The following is a 23,130-nucleotide window of genomic DNA, read 5'->3' as shown; positions in this document are numbered from 1 at the left end:
AGGGAGAGTGGGAGCTCAGGTAGACTGGGAGTACAGGCAGACTAGGAGCACAAGGAAACTGGGAGCTCAGGCAGAATGGGAGCTCAGGCAGATTGGGAGCTCAAGGAGAGTGGGAGCTGAGGCAGACTGGGAGCTCAGGGAGAGCAGTAGCTCAGCAAAACTGAGAGCTCAGGGAGAGAGGGAGCTCAGGCAGTCTGGGGGCTCAGTGAGAGTAGGAGCTCAGGCAGACTGGGAGCTCAGGCAGAATGGGAGGTCAGGGGGACTGGGAGCTCAGGCAGACTAGGAGCTCAGGGAGAGTGGGAGCTCAGGCAGACTGGAAGCTCAGGGAGAGTGGGAGCTCAGGGAGAGTGGGCGCTCAGGGAAAGTGAGAGCTCAGGGAGAGTGGGAGCCCGGGCAAACTAGGGGCTCATGGAGTGTGGGAACACAGGCAGCCTGGGAGCTCAGGGAAAGTCGGAGCTTGGGGAGACTGGGAACTCAGAGAGACTGGGAGCTCCGTTAGACTGGGAGCTCAGGGAAAGTGGGAGCTCGGGGAGAGTGGAAGCACAGGCAGACTGGGAGCTCAGCATGAGTGGGAGCTCAGGGACAGTGGGAGCTCAGGCGGACTGGGAGCTCAGGGAGAGTGGCAGCTCAGGCAGCCTGGGAGCTCAGGGAGAGTGGGACTTCAGGCAGACTGGGAGCTCAGGGAGAGTGGGAGCTCAGGGAAAGTGAGAGCTCAGGGAGAGTGGGAGCTCAGGCAGACTGGGAGCTCAGGGAGAGTGGGAGCTCAGGTAGACTGGGAGCTCAGGGAGACTGGGAGCTCAGGCCAACTGGACACTAAGGGAGAGTGGGAGCTCGGGCAGACTGGGAGCTCAGGGAGAGTGGGTGCGCAGGGAAAGTGAGAGCTCAGGGAGAATGGGAGCTCAGACAGACTGGGGGCTCAGGGAGAGTGGGAGCTCCTCAGGCAGGGAGCTCAGGCAGACTGGGAGCTGAGGCAGACTGGGGGCTCAGGGAGAGTGGGAGCACAGGCAGACTGGGAGCTCAGGCAGACTGGGAGCTCAGGTAGACTGGGAGCTCAGGGAGACTGGGAGCTCAGGCCGACTGGACACTAAGGGGCAGTGGGAGCTCAGGCAGACTGGGAGCTCGGGCAGACTGGTAGCTCAGGGAGAGTGGGTGCGCAGGGAAAGTGAGAGCTCAGGGAGAGTGGGAGCTCAGACAAACTGGGGGCTCAGGGAGAGTGGGAGCTCCTCAGGCAGGGAGCTCAGGAAGACTGGGAGCTCAGGCAGACTGGGAGCTCAGGCAGACTGGGAGCTCAGGGAGACTGGGAGGTCAGGGAGACTGGGAGCATAGGCAGACTGGGGGCTCAGGGAGAGTGGGAGCTCAGGCAGACTGGGAGCTCAGGCAGACTATGAGCTCAGGCAGACTGGGGGCTCAGGGAGAGTGGGAGCTCAGGCAGACTGGGAGCTCAGGGAGAGTGGGCATCAGGGAAAGTGAGAGCTCAGAAAGAGTCAGAGCACAGGCAGACTGGCGCTCAGGGAGAGTGGGAGCTCAGGTAGACTGGGAGCACAGGCAGACTGGGAGCACAGGCAGACTGGGAGCACAGGGAGACTCGGAGCTCAAGCAGACTGGGAGCTCAAGGAGAATGGGAGCTCAGGCAGACTGGGAGCTCAGGGAGAGTGGGAGCTCAGGAAAAGTGAGAACTCAGGGAAAGTGAGCGCTCAAGAAGAGTGGGAGCTCAAGCAGACTGGGGGCTCAGGAAGAGTGGGAGCACAGGCAGACCGTGAGCTCAGGCAGTCTAGGAGCTCAGGCAGACTGGAGCTCAGAGAGACTGTGAGCTCAGGTGGACTGGGAGCTCAGGGAGAGTGGGAGCTCAGGCAGACTGGGAGCTAAGGGAGAGTGGGGGCTAGGCAGACTGGGAGCTACGGGAGAGTGGGAGCTCAGGCAGACTCGGAACGCAGGGAGATTGGGAGATCAGGTAGACTGGGAGCTCAGGGAAACTGGGAGCTCAGGGAGACTGGGGGCTCATGGAGAGTGAGAGCTCAGGCAGACTGGGAGCTCAGGCAGACTGGGAGCTCAGGGAAACTGGGAGCTCAGGGAGACTGGGGGCTCATGGAGAGTGGGAGCTCAGTGAAGGTGAGAGCTCAGGGAGAGTGGGAGCTCAGGCTAACTGGGGGCTAGGTGAGAGTGGGAGCTCAGGCAGACTGGGAGCTCAGGTAGACTGGGAGCTCAGGGGAACTCGGAGCTCAGGCAGACTGGGAGCTCAGGGAGAGTGGGGGCTCAGGGAGAGTGGGAGCTCAGTGAAGGTGAGAGCTCAGGGAGAGTGGGAGCTCAGGCCGACTGGGGGCTCAGTGAGAGTGAGAGCTCAGGCAGACTGGGAGCTCAAGGGGACTGGGAGCTCAGGCAGACTAGGAGCTCAGGGAGAGTGGGAGTTCAGGCAGACTGGGAGCTCAGGTAGAGTGGGAGCTCAGGCAGACTGGGAGCTCAGGGAGAGTGGGGGCTCAGGTAGAGTGGGAGCTCAGGCAGACTAGGAGCTCAGGGGGAGTGGGAGCTCAGGGATAGTGGGAGCTCAGGCAGACCGGGAGCTCAAGGAGAGTGGGAGCGCAGGCAGAGTGGGAGCACAGGGAGACTGGGCGTTCAGTCAGACTGGCAGCTCAGGGAGAGTGGGAGCTCAGGCAGACAGGGAGCTCAGGGAGAGTGGGAGCCCAGGGAAAGTGAGAGCTCAGGGAGAGTTGGAGCTCAGGCAGACTGGGGGCTCAGGGAGAGTGGGAGCACAGGCAGACTGGGAACTCAGGTAGACTGGGAGCCATGGAGACTGGGAGCTCAGGCAGACTGGGGGCTCAGGGAGAGTGGGAGCTCAGTGAAAGTGAGAGCTCAGGGAGAGTGGGAGCTCAGGCCAATTGGGGGCTCTGTGAGAGTGGGATCCCAGGCAGACTGGGAGCTCAGGCAGACTGGGAGCACAGGGGGACTGGGAGCTCAGGCAGACTGGGAGCTCAGGGATAGTGGGAGTTCAGGCAGACTGCGAGCTCAGGGAGAGTGGAAGCTCACGCAGAGTGGGAGCACAGGGAGACTGAGAGCTCAGGCAGACTGGGAGCTCTGGGAGAGTGGGAGCTCAGGCAGACAGGGAGCTCAGGGAGAGTGGGAGCCCAGGGAAAGTGGGAGCACAGGGAGACTGGGAGCTCAGGGAGAGTGGGAGCTCAGGCAGACTAGGAGCTCATTTAGAGTGCGAGCTCAGGGAGAGTGGGAGCTCAGGGAGAGTGGGAGCTCAGGCAGACTAGGAGCTCAGGGAGCGTGGGAGCTCAGGGAGAGTGGGCGAAATCTGCAGCATTGTGAATCTTCCAGCATGATAAGCAGCCACCACTTTGCAATTCCATCACAAGCAAGACATACTGGACATAGATGCAAAAGAGGGACGACTCTCCATTGGGCCATAGACCGAAGCATGGAACTGACCAATCGTCAACCAGTACCAGTGAATGTATAGGTCGGTAAAGGTCCACTCTGTAGGCAACCAAGGAGGAAACAGAGGATAAACAAGAAGGAAGAAAGACACTCCTTATGGCTGAAGGTTAAAAGAGATATTTCGTGGGTGAAACAAGTAGGTTGCCTGATGTGGAGGAGCAGACACACAAGACACTAGTTACTCAAAGTTAAAGAGTGTGCCTGAAAGTTGCTCAGTGACATCAGTTTGAGTGGGAGGAGAAGAAGAGAGCTAGAGTTTGATTGGTTCTTGGGAGGAGAACCAGAATCCAAACCCCTACTGGCCAGCAGATCCTAAAAGTACCTTTGAGTCACCATCAAAATGCCAGTGGAAACAGAGCACGCTCCCATGTAGCAGGCTGCCACCTGAGGATTCGATTCCCGCTTCACTGCATCAATCCATTGATCAAGCCAGTCCCTTTGAGGACATCACCTCTGTGACGGGGCACCCTTCAGATAATGCATAGACCACAAGACCACCTGATATAATCCCACCTAGGACTTCAAGCCAGTGATCGAACCCGTGGAACTGCCCACCTGCTTCATCGAGCCTAGCAACCAAAGACTAAGTTAGTGAATAGAGCAGTATGTGCCAGCACCAGGCACTGTAGGTACCGTGGTCATAAAGCCTTATCTTCAGCTGTAGAGACTTGCCAAGTGCCACATCACATCCATGGCCCTAAGAAAGAAGCATGCATGTGCTCTCTCCCCTTTTGGTTTAATTCACAAATTGGTGACATCACCTTGCCTTAGAATTCCCAGCTATTCAGCCTATTGTTGACATCACAATGCATTAGAATTCCCAGCTATTCAGCCTATTGTTGACTTCTCCCTGCCTTAGAAATCCCAGCTCTTCAGCCTATTGTTGACCTCACCTTGCCTTAGAATTCCCAGCTATGCAGCCTATTGTTGACTTCACCTTGCCTTAGAACTCCTAGCTATTCAATCTCTTGTTGACCTCACCTTGCCTTAGAATTCCCAGCTATTCAGCCTATTGTTGACTCCTCTCTGCCTTAGAATTCCCAGCTATTCAGCCTATTGCTGACCTCACCTTGCCTTGAAATTCCCAGCTATTCAGTATCTTGTTGACCTCACCTTGCCTTAGAATTCCCAGCTATTCAGCCTATTATTGACTCCTCTCTGCCTTAGAATTCCCAGCTATTCAGCCTATTGCTGACCTCACCTTACCTTAGAATTCCCAGCCGATCAGCCTGTTGCTGACTTCTCCCTGCCTTAGAATTCCCAGCTATTCAGCCTCTTGTTGACTTCTCCCTGCCTTAGAATTCCCAGCTATTCCCCCTATTGTTGACTTCACCTTGCCTTAGAATTCCCAGCTATTCAGCCTATTGCTGCCCTCACCCTGCCTTGGAATTCCCAGCAATTCAGCCTCTTGTTGACCTCAACCTGCCTTAGAATTCCCAGCTATTCAGCCTATTGTTGACATCACAATGCATTATAATTCCCAGCTATGCAGCCTATTCTTGACATCAGCTTGCAATAGAATTTCCAGCTATTCAGCCTATTGTTGACCTCACCTTACCTTAGAATTCCCAGCCGATCAGCCTGTTGCTGACTTCTCCCTGCCTTAGAATTCCCAGCTATTCAGCCTCTTGTTGACCTCAACTTGCCTTAGAATTCCCAGCTATTCAGCCCATTGTCGACTTCTCCCTGCCTTATAATTCCCAGCTATTCAGTATCTTGTTGACCTCACCTTGCAATAGAATTCCCAGCTATTCAGCCTACTGCTGACCTCACCTTGCCTTGGAATTCCCAGCAATTCAGCCTCTTGTTGACCTCAACTTGCCTTAGAATTCCCAGCTATTCAGCCTATTGTTGACTTCACCTTGCCTTAGAATTCCCAGCTATTCAATCTCTTGTTGACCTCAACTTGCCTTAGAATTCCCAGCTATTCAGCCTATTGTTGACTTCTCCCTGCCTTAGAATTCCCAGGTATTCAATCTCTTGTTGACCTCACCTTGCCTTAGAACTCCTAGCTATTCAATCTCTTGTTGACCTCACCTTGCCTTAGAATTCCCAGCTATGCAGCCTATTGTTGACTTCACCTTGCCTTAGAACTCCTAGCCATTCAATCTCTTGTTGACCTCACCTTGCCTTAGAATTCCCAGCTATTCAGCCTATTGTTGACTCCTCCCTGCCTTAGAATTCCGAGCTATTCAGCCTATTGCTGACCTCACCTTGCCTTGGAATTCCCAGCTATTCAGTATCTTGTTGACCTCACCTTGCCTTAGAATTCCCAGCTATTCAGCCTATTGTTGACTTCTCCCTGCCTTAGAAATCCCAGCTTTTCACCCTATTGTTGACCTCACCTTGCCTTAGAATTCCCAGCTATTCAGCCTATTGTTGACCTCACCTTGCCTTAGAAGTCCCAGCTATTCAGCCTATTGTTGACTTTTCCCTGCCTTAGAATTCCCAGCTATTCAGTCTATTGTTGACTTCACCTTGCCTTAGAATTCCCAGCTATTCAGCCTATTGTTGACTTCACCTTGCCTTAGAATCCCCAGCTATTCAGTATCTTGTTGACCTCACCTTGCCTTGGAATTCCCAGCTATTCAGTATCTTGTTGACCTCACCCTGCCTTAGAATTACCAGCTATTCAGCCTATTGCTGACCTCACCTTGCCTTGGAATTCCCAGCTATTCAGTATCTTGTTGACCTCACCTTGCCTTAGAATTCCCAGCTATTCAGCCTATTGTTGACCTCACCTTGCCTTAGAATTCCCAGCTATTCAGCCTTTTGTTGACTTCTCCCTGCCTTAGAATTCCCAGCTATTCAGCCTCTTGTTGACCTCACCTTGCCTTAGAATTCCCAGCTATTCAGCCTTTTGTTGACTTCTCCCTGCCTTAGAATTCCCAGCTATTCAGCCTCTTGTTGACCTCACCTTGCCTTAGAATTCCCAGCTATGCAGCCTATTGTTGACTTCACCTTGCCTTAGAACTCCTACCTATTCAATCTCTTGTTGACCTCACCTTGCCTTGGAATTCCCAGCTATTCAGCCTATTGTTGACTCCTCCCTGCCTTAGAATTCCCAGCTATTCAGCCTATTGCAGACCTCACCTTGCCTTCGAATTCCCAGCTATTCAGTATCTTGTTGACCTCACCTTGCCTTAGAATTCCCAGCTATTCAGCCTATTGCTGACATCACCTTGCAATAAAATTCCCAGCTATTCAGCCTATTGTTGACTTCTCCCTGCCTTAGAATTCCCAGCTATTAAATCTCTTGTTGACCTCACCTTGCCTTAGAACTCCTAGCTATTCAATCTCTTGTTGACCTCACCTTGCCTTAGAATTCCCAGCTATGCAGCCTATTGTTGACTTCACCTTGACTTAGAACTCCTAGCCATTCAATCTCTTGTTGACCTCACCTTGCCTTAGAATTCCCAGCTATTCAGCCTATTGTTGACTCCTCCCTGCCTTAGAATTCCCAGCTATTCAGCCTATTGCTGACCTCACCTTGCCTTGGAATTCCCAGCTATTCAGCCTATTGCTGACATCAACTTGCAATAGAATTGCCAGCTATTCAGCCTATTGTTGACTTCAGCTTGCCTTAGAATTCCAAGCTCATCAGCCTATTGCTGCCCTCACCTTGCCTTGGAATTCCCAGCTATTCAGTATCTTGTTGACCTCACCTTGCCTTAGAATTCCCAGCTATTCAGCCTATTGTTGAATTCTCCCTGCCTTAGAAATCCCAGCTTTTCACCCTATTGTTGACCTCACATTGCCTTAGAATTCCCAGCTATTCAGCCTATTGTTGACTTCACCTTGCCTTAGAATTCCCAGCTATTCAATTTCTTGTTGACCTCAACTTGCCTTAGAATTCCCAGCTATTCAGCCTATTGTTGACTTCTCCCTGCCTTAGAATTCCCAGCTATTCAATCTCTTGTTGACCTCACCTTGCCTTAGAATTCCCAGCTATTCAGCCTATTGTTGACTTCTCCCTGCCTTAGAATTCCCAGCTATTCAATCTCTTGTTGACCTCACCTTGCCTTAGAACTCCTAGCTATTCAATCTCTTGTTGACCTCACCTTGCCTTAGAATTCCCAGCTATGCAGCCTATTGTTGACTTCACCTTGCCTTAGAACTCCTAGCCATTCAATCTCTTGTTGACCTCACCTTGCCTTAGAATTCCCAGCTATTCCGCCTATTGCTGACCTCACCTTGCCTTGGAATTCGCAGCTATTCAGTATCTTGTTGACCTCACCTTGCCTTAGAATTCCCAGCTATTCAGCCTATTGCTGACATCAACTTGCAATAGAATTGCCAGCTATTCAGCCTATTTCTGACCTCACCTTGCCTTGGAATTCCCAGCTATTCAGTATCTTGTTGACCTCACCTTGCCTTAGAATTCCCAGCTATTCAGCCTATTGTTGACTTCTCCCTGCCTTAGAATTCCCAGCTATTCACCCTATTGTTGACCTCACCTTGCTTTAGAATTCCCAGCTATTCAGCCTATTGTTGACTTCACCTTGCCTTAGAATTCCAAGCTATTCAGCCTATTGCTGCCCTCACCTTGCCTTGGAATTCCCAGCTATTCAGTATCTTGTTGACCTCACCTTGCCTTAGAATTCCCAGCTATTCAGCGTATTGTTGACTTCTCCCTGCCTTAGAATTCCCAGCTATTCACCCTATTGTTGACCTCACCTTGCCTTAGAATTCCCAGCTATTCAGCCTATTGCTGCCCTCACCTTGCCTTGGAATTCCCAGCTATTCAGTATCTTGTTGACCTCACCTTGCCTTAGAATTCCCAGCTATTCAGCCTATTGTTGACTTCGCCCTGCCTTAGAAATCCCAGCTTTTCACCCTATTGTTGACCTCACCTTGCCTTAGAATTCCCAGCTATTCAGCCTATTGTTGACCTCACCTTGCCTTAGAAGTCCCAGCTATTCAGCCTATTGTTGACTTTTCCCTGCCTTAGAATTCCCAGCTATTCAGTCTATTGTTGACTTCACCTTGCCTTAGAATCCCCAGCTATTCAGCCTATTGTTGACTTCGCCCTGCCTTAGAAATCCCAGCTTTTCACCCTATTGTTGACCTCACCTTGCCTTAGAATTCCCAGCTATTCAGCCTATTGTTGACCTCACCTTGCCTTAGAAGTCCCAGCTATTCAGCCTATTGTTGACTTTTCCCTGCCTTAGAATTCCCAGCTATTCAGTCTATTGTTGACTTCACCTTGCCTTAGAATCCCCAGCTATTCAGCCTATTGTTGACTTCACCTTGCCTTAGAATCCCCAGCTATTCAGTATCTTGTTGACCTCACCTTGCCTTGGAATTCCCAGCTATTCAGTATCTTGTTGACCTCACCCTGCCTTAGAATTACCAGCTATTCAGCCTATTGCTGACCTCACCTTGCCTTGGAATTCCCAAGCAATTCAGTATCTTGTTGACCTCACCTTGCCTTAGAATTCCCAGCTATTCAGCCTACTGTTGACTTCTCCCTGCCTTAGAATTCCCAGCTATTCAGCCTATTGTTGACCTCACCTTGCCTTAGAATTCCCAGCTATTCAGCCTTTTGTTGACTTCTCCCTGCCTTAGAATTCCCAGCTATTCAGCCTCTTGTTGACCTCACCTTGCCTTAGAATTCCCAGCTATGCAGCCTATTGTTGACTTCACCTTGCCTTAGAACTCCTACCTATTCAATCTCTTGTTGACCTCACCTTGCCTTGGAATTCCCAGCTATTCAGCCTATTGTTGACTCCTCCCTGCCTTAGAATTCCCAGCTATTCAGCCTATTGCAGACCTCACCTTGCCTTCGAATTCCCAGCTATTCAGTATCTTGTTGACCTCACCTTGCGTTAGAATTCCCAGCTATTCAGCCTATTGCTGACATCACCTTGCAATAGAATTCCCAGCTATTCAGCCTATTGTTGACTTCTCCCTGCCTTAGAATTCCCAGCTATTAAATCTCTTGTTGACCTCACCTTGCCTTAGAACTCCTAGCTATTCAATCTCTTGTTGACCTCACCTTGCCTTAGAATTCCCAGCTATGCAGCCTATTGTTGACTTCACCTTGCCTTAGAACTCCTAGCCATTCAATCTCTTGTTGACCTCACCTTGCCTTAGAATTCCCAGCTATTCAGCCTATTGCTGACATCAACTTGCAATAGAATTGCCAGCTATTCAGCCTATTGCTGACCTCACCTTGCCTTGGAATTCCCAGCTATTCAGTATCTTGTTGACCTCACCTTGCCTTAGAATTCCCAGCTATTCAGCCTATTGCTGACATCAACTTGCAATAGAATTGCCGGCTATTCAGCCTATTGCTGACCTCACCTTGCCTTGGAATTCCCAGCTATTCAGTATCTTGTTGACCTCACCTTGCCTTTGAATTCCCAGCTATTCAGCCTATTGTTGACTTCTCCCTGCCTTAGAATTCCCAGCTATTCACCCTATTGTTGACCTCACCTTGCTTTAGAATTCCCAGCTATTCAGCCTATTGTTGACTTCAGCTTGCCTTAGAATTCCAAGCTATTCAGCCTATTGCTGCCCTCACCTTGCCTTGGAATTCCCAGCTATTCAGTATCTTGTTGACCTCACCTTGCCTTAGAATTCCCAGCTATTCAGCCTATTGTTGAATTCTCCCTGCCTTAGAAATCCCAGCTTTTCACCCTATTGTTGACCTCACCTTGCCTTAGAATTCCCAGCTATTCAGCGTATTGTTGACTTCTCCCTGTCTTAGTATTCCCAGCTATTCACCCTATTGTTGACCTCACCTTGCCTTAGAATTCCCAGCTATTCAGCCTATTGCTGCCCTCACCTTTGCTTGGAATTCCCAGCTATTCAGTATCTTGTTGACCTCACCTTGCCTTAGAATTCCCAGCTATTCAGCCTATTGTTGACTTCTCCCTGCCTTAGAAATCCCAGCTTTTCACCCTATTGTTGACCTCACCATGCCTTAGAATTCCCAGCTATTCAGCCTATTGTTGACTTTTCCCTGCCTTGGAATTCCCAGCTATTCAGTATCTTGTTGACCTCACCTTGCCTTAGAATTCCCAGCTATTCAGCCTATTGTTGACTTCTCCCTGCCTTAGAAATCCCAGCTATTCAGCCTATTGTTGACCTCACCTTGCCTTAGAATTCCCAGCTATTCAGCCTATTGTTGATTTTTCTCTGCCTTAGAATTCCCAGCTATTCAGTCTATTGTTGACTTCACCTTGCCTTAGAATTCCCAGCTATTCAGCCTATTGTTGACTTCACCTTACCTTAGAATTCATAGCTATTCAGTATCTTGTTGACCTCACCTTGCCTTGGAATTCCCAGCTATTCAGTATCTTGTTGACCTCACCCTGCCTTAGAATTACCAGCTATTCAGCCTATTGCTGACCTCACTTTGCCTTGGAATTCCCAGCTATTCAGTATCTTGTTGACCTCACCTTGCCTTGGAATTCCCAGCTATTCAGTATATTGTTGACCTCACCTTGCCTTAGAATTCCCAGCTATTCAGCCTACTGTTGACTTCTCCCTGCCTTAGAATTCCCAGCTATTCAGCGTCTTGTTGACCTCACCTTGCCTTAGAATTCCCAGCTATGCAGCCTATTGTTGACTTCACCTTGCCCTAGAACTCCTACCTATTCAATCTCTTGTTGACCTCACCTTGCCTTGGAATTCCCAGCTATTCAGCCTATTGTTGACTCCTCCCTGCCTTAGAATTCCCAGCTATTTAGCCTATTGCAGACCTCACCTTGCCTTGGAATTCCCAGCTATTCAGTATCTTGTCGACCTCACCTTGCCTTAGAATTCCCAGCTATTCAGCCTATTGTTGACATCACCTTGCAATAGAATTCCCAGCTATTCAGCCTATTGCTGACCTCACCTTGCCTTGGAATTCCCAGCTATTCAGAATCTTGTTGACCTCACCTTGCCTTAGAATTCCCAGCTATTCAGCCTATTGTTGATTTCTCCCTGCCTTAGAATTCCCAGCTATTCCCCCTATTGTTGACCTCACCTTGCCTTAGAATTCCCAGCTATTCAGCCTATTGTTGAGTTCACCTTGCCATAGAATTCCCAGCTATTCAGCCTATTGCTGCCCTCACCTTGCCTTGGAATTCCCAGCTATTCAGTATCTTGTTGACCTCACCTTGCCTTAGAATTCCCAGCTATTCAGCCTATTGTTGACTTCTCCCTGCCTTAGAATTCCCAGCTATTCACCCTATTGTTGACCACACCTTGCCTTGGAATTCCCAGCTATTCAGTATCTTGTTGACCTCACCTTGCCTTAGAATTCCCAGCTATTCAGCCTATTGCTGACATCACCTTGCAATAGAATTCCCAGCTATTCACCCTATTGTTGACCTCACCTTGCCTTAGAATTCCCAGCTATTCAGCCTATTGTTGACTTCACCTTGCCTTAGAATTCCAAGCTATTCGGCCTATTGCTGCACTCACCTTGCCTTGGAATTCCCAGTTATTCAGTATCTTGTTGACCTCACCTTGCCTTAGAATTCCCAGCTATTCAGCGTATTGTTGACTTCTCCCTGCCTTAGAATTCCCAGCTATTCACCCTATTGTTGACCTCACCTTGCCTTAGAATTCCCAGCTATTCAGCCTATTGCTGCCCTCACCTTGCTTTGGAATTCCCAGCTATTCACCCTATTGTTGACCTCACCTTGCCTTGGAATTCCCAGCTATTCAGCCTATTGTTGACCTCAACTTGCCTTAGAATTCCCAGCTACTAAGTCTATTGTTGACTTCACCTGCCTTAGAATTCCCAGCTATTCACCCTATTGTTGACCTCACCTTGCCTTTGAATTCCCAGCTATTCAGCCTATTGTTGACTTCACCTTGCCTTAGAATTCCAAGCTATTCGGCCTATTGCTGCCCTCACCTTGCCTTGGAATTCCCAGTTATTCAGTATCTTGTTGACCTCACCTTGCCTTAGAATTCCCAGCTATTCAGCGTATTGTTGACTTCTCCCTGCCTTAGAATTCCCAGCTATTCACCCTATTGTTGACCTCACCTTGCCTTAGAATTCCCAGCTATTCAGCCTATTGCTGCCCTCACCTTGCTTTGGAATTCCCAGCTATTCACCCTATTGTTGACCTCACCTTGCCTTGGAATTCCCAGCTATTCACCCTATTGTTGACCTCACCTTGCCTTAGAATTCCCAGCTACTAAGTCTATTGTTGACTTCACCTGCCTTAGAATTCCCAGCTATTCAGCCTATTGTTGACTTCACCTTGCCTTAGAATTCCCAGCTATTCAGCCTATTGCTGACCTCACCTTGCCTTGGAATTCCCAGCTATTCAGTATCTTGTTGACCTCACCTTGCCTTGGAATTCCCAGCTATTCAGTATCTTGTTGACCTCACCTTGCCTTAGAATTACCAGCTATTCAGCCTATTGCTGACCTCACCTTGCCTTGGAATTCCCAGCTATTCAGTATCTTGTTGACCTCACCTTGCCTTGGATTTCCCAGCTATTCAGTATATTGTCGACCTCACCTTGCCTTAGAATTCCCAGCTATTCAGCCTATTGTTGACTTCTCCCTGCCTTAGAATTCCCAGCTATTCAGCCTATTGTTGACCTCACCTTGCCTTAGAATTCCCAGCTATTCAGCCTATTGTTGACTTCTCCCTGCCTTATAATTCCCAGCTATTCAGCCTATTGTTGACCTCACCTTGCCCTAGAATTCCCAGCTATTCAGCCTATTGCTGCCCTCACCTTGCCCTAGAATTCCCAGCTATTCAGCCTATTGTTGACCTCACCTTGCCTTAGATTTCCCAGCTATTCAGCCTATTGTTGACTTCTCCCTGCCTTAGAATTCCCAGCTATTCAGCCTATTGTTGACTTCTCCCTGCCCTAGAATTCCCAGCTATTCAGCCTATTGTTGACCTCACCTTGCCTTAGAATTCCCAGCTATTCAGCCTATTGTTGACTTCTCCCTGCCTTAGAATCCCTGCCTTAGAATTCCCAGCTATTCAGCCTATTGTTGACCTCACCTTGCCTTAGATTTCCCAGCTATTCAGCCTATTGTTGACCTCACCTTGCCTTAGAATTCCCAGCTATTCAGCCTATTGTTGACTTCTCCCTGCCTTAGAATCCCTGCCTTAGAATTCCCAGCTATTCAGCCTATTGTTGACCTCACCTTGCCTTAGATTTCCCAGCTATTCAATCTCTTGTTGACCTCACCTTGCCTTAGAATTCCCAGCTATGCAGCCTATTGTTGACTTCACCTTGCCTTGGAATTCCCAGCTATTCAGTATCTTGTTGACCTCACCTTGCCTTAGAATTCCCAGCTATTCAGCCTATTGTTGACTTCTCCCTGCCTTAGAATTCCCAGCTATTCACCCTATTGTTGACCACACCTTGCCTTGGAATTCCCAGCTATTCAGTATCTTGTTGACCTCACCTTGCCTTAGAATTCCCAGCTATTCAGCCTATTGCTGACATCACCTTGCAATAGAATACCCAGCTATTCACCCTATTGTTGACCTCACCTTGCCTTAGAATTCCCAGCTATTCAGCCTATTGTTGACTTCACCTTGCCTTAGAATTCCAAGCTATTCGGCCTATTGCTGCCCTCACCTTGCCTTGGAATTCCCAGTTATTCAGTATCTTGTTGACCTCACCTTGCCTTAGAATTCCCAGCTATTCAGCGTATTGTTGACTTCTCCCTGCCTTAGAATTCCCAGCTATTCACCCTATTGTTGACCTCACCTTGCCTTAGAATTCCCAGCTATTCAGCCTATTTCTGCCCTCACCTTGCTTTGGAATTCCCAGCTATTCACCCTATTGTTGACCTCACCTTGCCTTAGAATTCCCAGCTATTCAGCCTAATGTTGACCTCACCTTGCCTTAGAATTCCCAGCTATTCAGCCTATTGTTGACTTCTCCCTGCCTTGGAATTCCCAGGTATTCAGTATCTTGTTGACCTCACCTTGCCTTGGAATTCCCAGCTATTCAGTATCTTGTTGACCTCACCTTGCCTTAGAATTACCAGCTATTCAGCCTATTGCTGACCTCACCTTGCCTTGGAATTCCCAGCTATTCAGTATCTTGTTGACCTCACCTTGCCTTGGAATTCCCAGCTATTCAGTATATTGTCGACCTCACCCTGCCTTAGAATTCCCAGCTATTCAGCCTATACTTGACTTCTCCCTGCCTTAGAATTCCCAGCTATTCAGCCTATTGTTGACCTCACCTTGCCTTAGAATTCCCGGCTATTCAGCCTATTGTTGACTTCTCCCTGCCTTAGAATTCCCAGCTATTCAGCCTATTGTTGACCTCACCTTGCCCTAGAATTCCCAGCTATTCAGCCTATTGCTGCCCTCACCTTGCCCTAGAATTCCCAGCTATTCAGCCTATTGTTGACCTCACCTTGCCTTAGATTTCCCAGCTATTCAGCCTATTGTTGACTTCTTCCTGCCTTAGAATTCCCAGCTATTCAGCCTATTGTTGACTTCTCCCTACCCTAGAATTCCCAGCTATTCAGCCTATTGTTGACCTCACCTTGCCTTAGAATTCCCAGCTTTTCAGTCTATTGTTGACTTCTCCCTGCCTTAGAATCCCTGCCTTAGAATTCCCAGCTATTCAGGCTATTGTTGACCTCACCTTGCCTTAGATTTCCCAGCTATTCAGCCTATTGTTGACTTCTCCCTGCCTTAGAATCCCTGCCTTAGAATTCCCAGCTATTCAGCCTATTGTTGACTTCTCCCTGCCTTAGAATCCCTGCCTTAGAATTCCCAGCTGTTCAGCCTATTGTTGACCTCACCTTGCCTTAGAATTCCCAGCTTTTCAGCCTATTGTTGACTTCTCCCTGCCTTAGAATCCCTGCCTTAGAATTCCCAGCTATTCAGGCTATTGTTGACCTCACCTTGCCTTAGATTTCCCAGCTATTCAGCCTATTGTTGACTTCTCCCGGCCTTAGAATCCCTGCCTTAGAATTCCCAGCTATTCAGCCTATTGTTGACCTCACCTTGCCCTAGAATTCCCAGCTATTCAGCCTATTGCTGCCCTCACCTTGCCCTAGAATTCCCAGCTATTCAGCCTATTGTTGACCTCACCTTGCCTTAGATTTCCCAGCTATTCAGCCTATTGTTGACTTCTCCCTGCCTTAGAATTCCCAGCTATTCAGCCTATTGTTGACTTCTCCCTACCCTAGAATTCCCAGCTATTCAGCCTATTGTTGACCTCACCTTGCCTTAGAATTCCCAGCTTTTCAGCCTATTGTTGACTTCTCCCTGCCTTAGAATCCCTGCCTTAGAATTCCCAGCTATTCAGGCTATTGTTGACCTCACCTTGCCTTAGAATTCCCAGCTATTCAGCCTATTTCTGCCCTCACCTTGCTTTGGAATTCCCAGCTATTCACCCTATTGTTGACCTCACCTTGCCTTAGAATTCCCAGCTATTCAGCCTAATGTTGACCTCACCTTGCCTTAGAATTCCCAGCTATTCAGCCTATTTCTGCCCTCACCTTGCTTTGGAATTCCCAGCTATTCACCCTATTGTTGACCTCACCTTGCCTTAGAATTCCCAGCTATTCAGCCTAATGTTGACCTCACCTTGCCTTAGAATTCCCAGCTATTCAGCCTATTGTTGACTTCTCCCTGCCTTGGAATTCCCAGGTATTCAGTATCTTGTTGACCTCACCTTGCCTTGGAATTCCCAGCTATTCAGTATCTTGTTGACCTCACCTTGCCTTAGAATTACCAGCTATTCAGCCTATTGCTGACCTCACCTTGCCTTGGAATTCCCAGCTATTCAGTATCTTGTTGACCTCACCTTGCCTTGGAATTCCCAGCTATTCAGTATATTGTCGACCTCACCCTGCCTTAGAATTCCCAGCTATTCAGCCTATACTTGACTTCTCCCTGCCTTAGAATTCCCAGCTATTCAGCCTATTGTTGACCTCACCTTGCCTTAGAATTCCCGGCTATTCAGCCTATTGTTGACTTCTCCCTGCCTTAGAATTCCCAGCTATTCAGCCTATTGTTGACCTCACCTTGCCCTAGAATTCCCAGCTATTCAGCCTATTGCTGCCCTCACCTTGCCCTAGAATTCCCAGCTATTCAGCCTATTGTTGACCTCACCTTGCCTTAGATTTCCCAGCTATTCAGCCTATTCTTGACTTCTTCCTGCCTTAGAATTCCCAGCTATTCAGCCTATTGTTGACTTCTCCCTACCCTAGAATTCCCAGCTATTCAGCCTATTGTTGACCTCACCTTGCCTTAGAATTCCCAGCTTTTCAGTCTATTGTTGACTTCTCCCTGCCTTAGAATCCCTGCCTTAGAATTCCCAGCTATTCAGGCTATTGTTGACCTCACCTTGCCTTAGATTTCCCAGCTATTCAGCCTATTGTTGACTTCTCCCTGCCTTAGAATCCCTGCCTTAGAATTCCCAGCTATTCAGCCTATTGTTGACTTCTCCCTGCCTTAGAATCCCTGCCTTAGAATTCCCAGCTGTTCAGCCTATTGTTGACCTCACCTTGCCTTAGAATTCCCAGCTTTTCAGCCTATTGTTGACTTCTCCCTGCCTTAGAATCCCTGCCTTAGAATTCCCAGCTATTCAGGCTATTGTTGACCTTACCTTGCCTTAGATTTCCCAGCTATTCAGCCTATTGTTGACTTCTCCCGGCCTTAGAATCCCTGCCTTAGAATTCCCAGCTATTCAGCCTATTGTTGACCTCACCTTGCCCTAGAATTCCCAGCTATTCAGCCTATTGCTGCCCTCACCTTGCCCTAGAATTCCCAGCTATTCAGCCTATTGTTGACCTCACCTTGCCTTAGATTTCCCAGCTATTCAGCCTATTGTTGACTTCTCCCTGCCTTAGAATTCCCAGCTATTCAGCCTATTGTTGACTTCTCCCTACCCTAGAATTCCCAGCTATTCAGCCTATTGTTGACCTCACCTTGCCTTAGAATTCCCAGCTTTTCAGCCTATTGTTGACTTCTCCCTGCCTTAGAATCCCTGCCTTAGAATTCCCAGCTATTCAGGCTATTGTTGACCTCACCTTGCCTTAGATTTCCCAGCTATTCAGCCTATTGTTGACTTCTCCCTGCCTTAGAATCCCTGCCTTAGAATTCCCAGCTATTCAGCCTATTGTTGAACTCACCTTGCCTTAGATTTCCCAGCTATTCAGCCTATTGTTGACTTCTCCCTGCCTTAGAATCCCTGCCTTAGAATTCCCAGCTATTCAGCCTATTGTTGACTTCTCCCTGCCTTAGAATCCCTGCCTTAGAATTCCCAGCTATTCAGCCTATTGTTGACCTCACCTTGCCTTAGAATTCCCAGATATTCAGCCTATTGTTGACTTCTCCCTGCCTTAGAATTCCCAGCTATTCAGCCTATTGTTGACCTCACCTTGCCCTAGAATTCCCAGCTATTCAGCCTATTGCTGCCCTCACCTTGCCCTAGAATTCCCAGCCATTCAGCCTATTGTTGACCTCACCTTGCCTTAGATTTCCCAGCTATTCAGCCTATTGTTGACTTCTCCCTGCCTTAGAATTCCCAGCTATTCAGCCTATTGTTGACTTCTCCCTGCCCTAGAATTCCCAGCTATTCAGCCTATTGTTGACCTCACCTTGCCTTAGAATTCCCAGCTATTCAGCCTATTGTTGACCTCACCTTGCCTTAGATTTCCCAGCTATTCAGCCTATTGTTGACTTCTCCCTGCCTTAGAATTCCCAGCTATTCAGCCTATTGTTGACTTCTCCCTGCCCTAGAATTCCCAGCTATTCAGCCTATTGTTGACCTCACCTTGCCTTAGAATTTCCAGCTATTCAGCCTATTGTTGACTTCTCCCTGCCTTAGAATCCCTGCCTTAGAATTCCCAGCTATTCAGCCTATTGTTGACCTCACCTTGCCTTAGATTTCCCAGCTATTCAGCCTATTGTTGACTTCTCCCTGCCTTAGAATCCCTGCCTTAGAATTCCCAGCTATTCAGCCTATTGTTGACCTCACCTTGCCCTAGAATTCCCAGCTATTCAGCCTATTGCTGCCCTCACCTTGCCCTAGAATTCCCAGCTATTCAGCCTATTGTTGACCTCACCTTGCCTTAGATTTCCCAGCTATTCAGCCTATTGTTGACTTCTCCCTGCCTTAGAATTCCCAGCTATTCAGCCTATTGTTGACTTCTCCCTGCCCTAGAATTCCCAGCTATTCAGCCTATTGTTGACCTCACCTTGCCTTAGAATTCCCAGCTATTCAGCCTATTGTTGACCTCACCTTGCCTTAGATTTCCCAGCTATTCAGCCTATTGTTGACTTCTCCCTGCCTTAGAATTCCCAGCTATTCAGCCTATTGTTGACTTCTCCCCGCCCTAGAATTCCCAGCTATTCAGCCTATTGTTGACCTCACCTTGCCTTAGAATTTCCAGCTATTCAGCCTATTGTTGACTTCTCCCTGCCTTAGAATCCCTGCCTTAGAATTCCCAGCTATTCAGCCTATTGTTGACCTCACCTTGCCTTAGATTTCCCAGCTATTCAGCCTATTGTTGACTTCTCCCTGCCTTAGAATCCCTGCCTTAGAATTACCAGCTATTCAGCCTATTGTTGACCTCACCTTGCCTTAGATTTCCCAGCTATTCAGCCTATTGTTGACTTCTCCCTGCCTTAGAATCCCTGCCTTAGAATTACCAGCTATTCAGCCTATTGTTGACCTCACCTTGCCTTAGATTTCCCAGCTATGCAGCCTATTGTTGACTTCTCCCGGCCTTAGAATCCCTGCCTTAGAATTACCAGCTATTCAGCCTATTGTTGACCTCACCTTGCCTTAGATTTCCCAGCTATTCAGCCTATTGTTGACTTCTCCCTGCCTTAGAATCCCTGCCTTAGAATTACCAGCTATTCAGCCTATTGTTGACCTCACCTTGCCTTAGATTTCCCAGCTATTCAGCCTATTGTTGACTTCTCCCTGCCTTAGAAATCCCAGCTATTCAGCCTATTGTTGACCTCACCTTGCCTTAGATTTCCCAGCTATGCAGCCTATTGTTGACTTCTCCCGGCCTTAGAATCCCTGCCTTAGAATTCCCAGCTATTCAGCCTTGATAATTACAGGTTTTGGGCGCTGTCAATAAAAGCAGTAGATAAATAAAGCTCATTAAATGAGTTGCTGGGTGATGCATTTTATGTAAATATGTTCTCTGTACAGCACTTTGGCGAACGCGCTATATAAATAACATAATATCATTCCAGAAATCCCCCCATATAAGAACACTTATGTTGCACTCATCGTGTTACACCCCCCCCCATTTAAGAGTATTTATGTTGCCTTTGACCTTAACACTGGTAAAATAAAAAGCCAAAGCAAAGACTCATGTTGGCTTTGCCCTCAATGCGAGTACAGCATTCCATGCCACAGTAAGAGCCAGCCAGGCCGAGTACAGCATTCCATGCCACAGTAAGAGCCAGCCAGGCCGAGTACAGCATTCCATGCCACAGTAAGAGCCAGCCAGGCCGAGTACAGCATTCCATGCCACAGTTAGAGCCAGCCAGGCCGAGTACAGCATTCCATGCCACAGTAAGAGCCAGCCAGGCCGAGTACAGCATTCCATGCCACAGTAAGAGCCAGCCAGGCCTGCCCCACTGTAGCATTTCCCCCAACCCTCCCTCTAATCCCATCATCACGGAAAAACACTCAAGTTGACTTTCTTTCACCCAAAAACAACAGTAAAACGTGCCAAGCTCTTGTCACAAAATGTGTCCTGCTCCAGTGCCCCTCCCCATGCCCCAGCGTGCATACACACAGATACACACAGAGATGTAGGCACATTCATCCACCAGGCAGATGATCTGTCATTCACAGGAGCACCCATAACATTTAGACTGTGCGCTCATTAACACACACAGTGCACACTACTCCCCCTGCATTCATTAATAGGTGTGCACTTGCAGACACCTCCTTAAATACAAACATATGCCCACTTACACAATCCCTTGCATGCATTCATACATTCATACATGCATGCATACATACAATCCCTGCATGCACACAAATACACTTTTTTTTAGTTATTGAAAGCATGGGCCATGCAAAAGCTGAGGCAGCAGTTAAGCACCTAGAAGCGATAGAAGCGCAGCATGAAGCGCTTTATAAGAGCACACATTATTTTTGCAGCCGCATAACCGAGGCATGGTAGATGGAAACCAGCACCTGATGCGCTGCATTTTCCATGATTCTGGGAAGGCAGAGTCATGTGTGCACTGCAACACATGTGTTCGTATGGACACGGGAATAAGAATACATATGAGGCTGTTCCAGAAGATAGGTGGCTGTACTTGGGTGTGATATGCAAATACATCGGAATATAGGGTGCTCCAGGCAGATAAGAACTACCTAACTATATGTGTAAGAATAATATCAATGCATAACATGTTTGAATGCACCTTTATACATACCGTGGGGGCAGCATTGGGGTTTTTACCCTCTGCAATGAGGTAGCAGACTCAAAAGGGATGGGTAAGAAGGCTGACCAGCGCTCTTCCCAGGCCTGTACCTCTTGTTAAAGAGGATTTTGCATTGCAGCTGTGAGAAAGAGGATTTACCTGGCATAGATGGCATACTAGACCAGACTATGCTGGTACTGCTTCATAAATTGGCGGGCACAGAGACAAACCATAAAACCTAAGCAGCCCTGCTGCACTGGAGACAAAGACATGACTGCGTACTGTTTTATGCTGTATAGTTAATCAAGCAAACCCATTAGGCACAAATATGTACTTTAAAAACAGCTTTATGCAATAAAACACACCGAGTGTGTACTACTGTGGCGGCGGGGGGCGGGAGCATTGCTTGCGATTATGCATTAATATGATAAAACATACAGAAATAAAATAACTATAAAGCAAGTGCTGATTTGCAGAGCAAGAAGTCTGCAATTTAATTCATGATGTTGCGCACAATTGATCAGGGCGTCCCGAATGGATGAAAAACTCTCATGACTCAGAGACGTTTAAGAAATGCTTTACTCATACCGAGTTTCCAAAGGAATTTAGTCATCACAAAATTAATTACCTAATACAAAAAGGAGATCTTAGTTACACAGGATTAAAAAGAAAACACTACGTATATGTGATCTGGTCAAATCGGCAAAGAGATCAATGCACATATGGATAAACAACAGAGACATTATTCACAAAACATGTTGTACAGAACAGGTTGGTGCCCTTTCATCTATTGGGAGCCCAAATCCTTTATCTTTGGCTGATTGAAGCAGCTTTGAATTGACAGTGTTGACGTTTGACACTGTAGAAAGAAATGTCGACACAGTGTGTTTCGGCCACTTGTAGCAGATCTGGGGTGCTTAAGATTGGGTGGCCTTCATCAGGACGAAAGAAAAAAGGTGGAAAGGCAATAAATGATGGATCCTGTGTTTATCTGTGGAAAATTAAACAAAGGGTGATGTTTGAGTCACTGGGTTGCCATTCGGGTGTATCATTGATTATTCGATAAGCTATTATTGCTTTAGTTAATAACGGAACCCCTGAGGGGCTTACCGTGGGAACCTTGTTGAAAACGGCGTGGCCGGGACTCCACTAGTGTTGGTTATATGGGGTCCAGGTAAGGCTGGGCAAAAAACCTTGAAAAAGCCTTGTGGATGACAATCTGTTAGAAATAAAAGACAGTCACCTTAGCATGAACAGGAATCATCTTGGGGTGCGATTTCAATGCGTGAACTGTGACCGTAGTGGGTCAGTGCTCTAGGAGTGTGCCACGGTGGATGGATAATCTGTGCGCATATGATAAGAGCTCTGATGTATAGCACACTGCTTACGTCTAGCGTTCCATGCTTTCCAGTTTAAATGTATAAATGGCAAAGGGCAAAGAGGCTGAGCTGTGTCTAGGCCCAGAACTTAATAAACAGCAAGAGCTAAGAAAGAGGAAACCTCCCAGAAGAGGGGAGTCTCCGATCCCCACCGAAGGACAGCAGAGAGTGGCGCCTTGCAAAGGCGTGGGCCAAGAACTGCAGAGCTCCTGTCCCAGCTGCCATTGCACCTGGTTCCAAGGGTTCCATGTGTTAAAATGGCCGTTTACACAAAATATTGCGGCAAAAAGGCTATGGTTTTGCCGCCGCAATCCATGTAAAGAATGCAGAGGATACCCCTGCAACCCCCAGACCCTTTATACCATTGAAGGGGAGCAGGGACACCCCCCCAACACTGCTCCCCTTAAATTGTATAATGGGGTACACCTTTACCGGGTCAAACCACAGCATTTTTGCCGTGATTTTTTGTAAAGGCGACATTTTTGCAGCAGTTTTATTACTGCATACCATTCCAAGACTATTCAATGGCAAATCATGTTGGGAACAAAGTGTTCTACTGGGAAGAAGAGGATGAGTTTTCCTTGCAAGGTGTAAATGATAGTTTATTTATATAGCGCCTATACACAATGTGTTTCAAAGCGCTTATACTGGGGTACACGTGAAAACCAGGCATAGTAATGTAGGGAGCCAATGAACAGATGGATTAAGGGGGGACACGGGATGTGTTTGGGGAAATCTAAAGATCAATCATCCGACAGCTGCATCTCATAGAGCTGGAGTTACTGTACTCAGGGAGGCCAGCATGCAATACATGTGCATGGTCTAACTCTAAATGACCAGGGCCGACCAAAACTGCGGGTCCAGTATTCAGCAGTCTCAAAATGTCGGACCGGACCACCATTACCATCTGGAAGTTTCCACATGTCCTGGAATCCATCATCTGCTGGTCTCCCGCTTGCCCCT

The 23,130-nt window shown here is 48.0% G+C and overlaps 1 protein-coding gene across 1 annotated transcript in view; it reads left to right on the top strand.

Moving 5' to 3' along the window:
* The first annotated feature begins 408 nt into the window (after positions 1–408).
* Positions 409–23,130, top strand: part of LOC138448102 (uncharacterized) — a 124,552-nt gene continuing 101,830 nt past the window's right edge. Inside the window, exon 1 of the mRNA XM_069604650.1 lies at positions 409–704. Coding sequence (XP_069460751.1) covers positions 409–704 — 296 coding nt within the window. The remainder of the gene's footprint in view (positions 705–23,130) is intronic.

This window comes from Ambystoma mexicanum, chromosome 3q, assembly GCF_040938575.1.
Source record: "Ambystoma mexicanum isolate Mex_15411 chromosome 3q, UKY_AmexF1_1, whole genome shotgun sequence".
Lineage (NCBI taxonomy): Eukaryota > Metazoa > Chordata > Amphibia > Caudata > Ambystomatidae > Ambystoma > Ambystoma mexicanum.
This window is presented reverse-complemented; position numbering and strand designations above follow the sequence as displayed.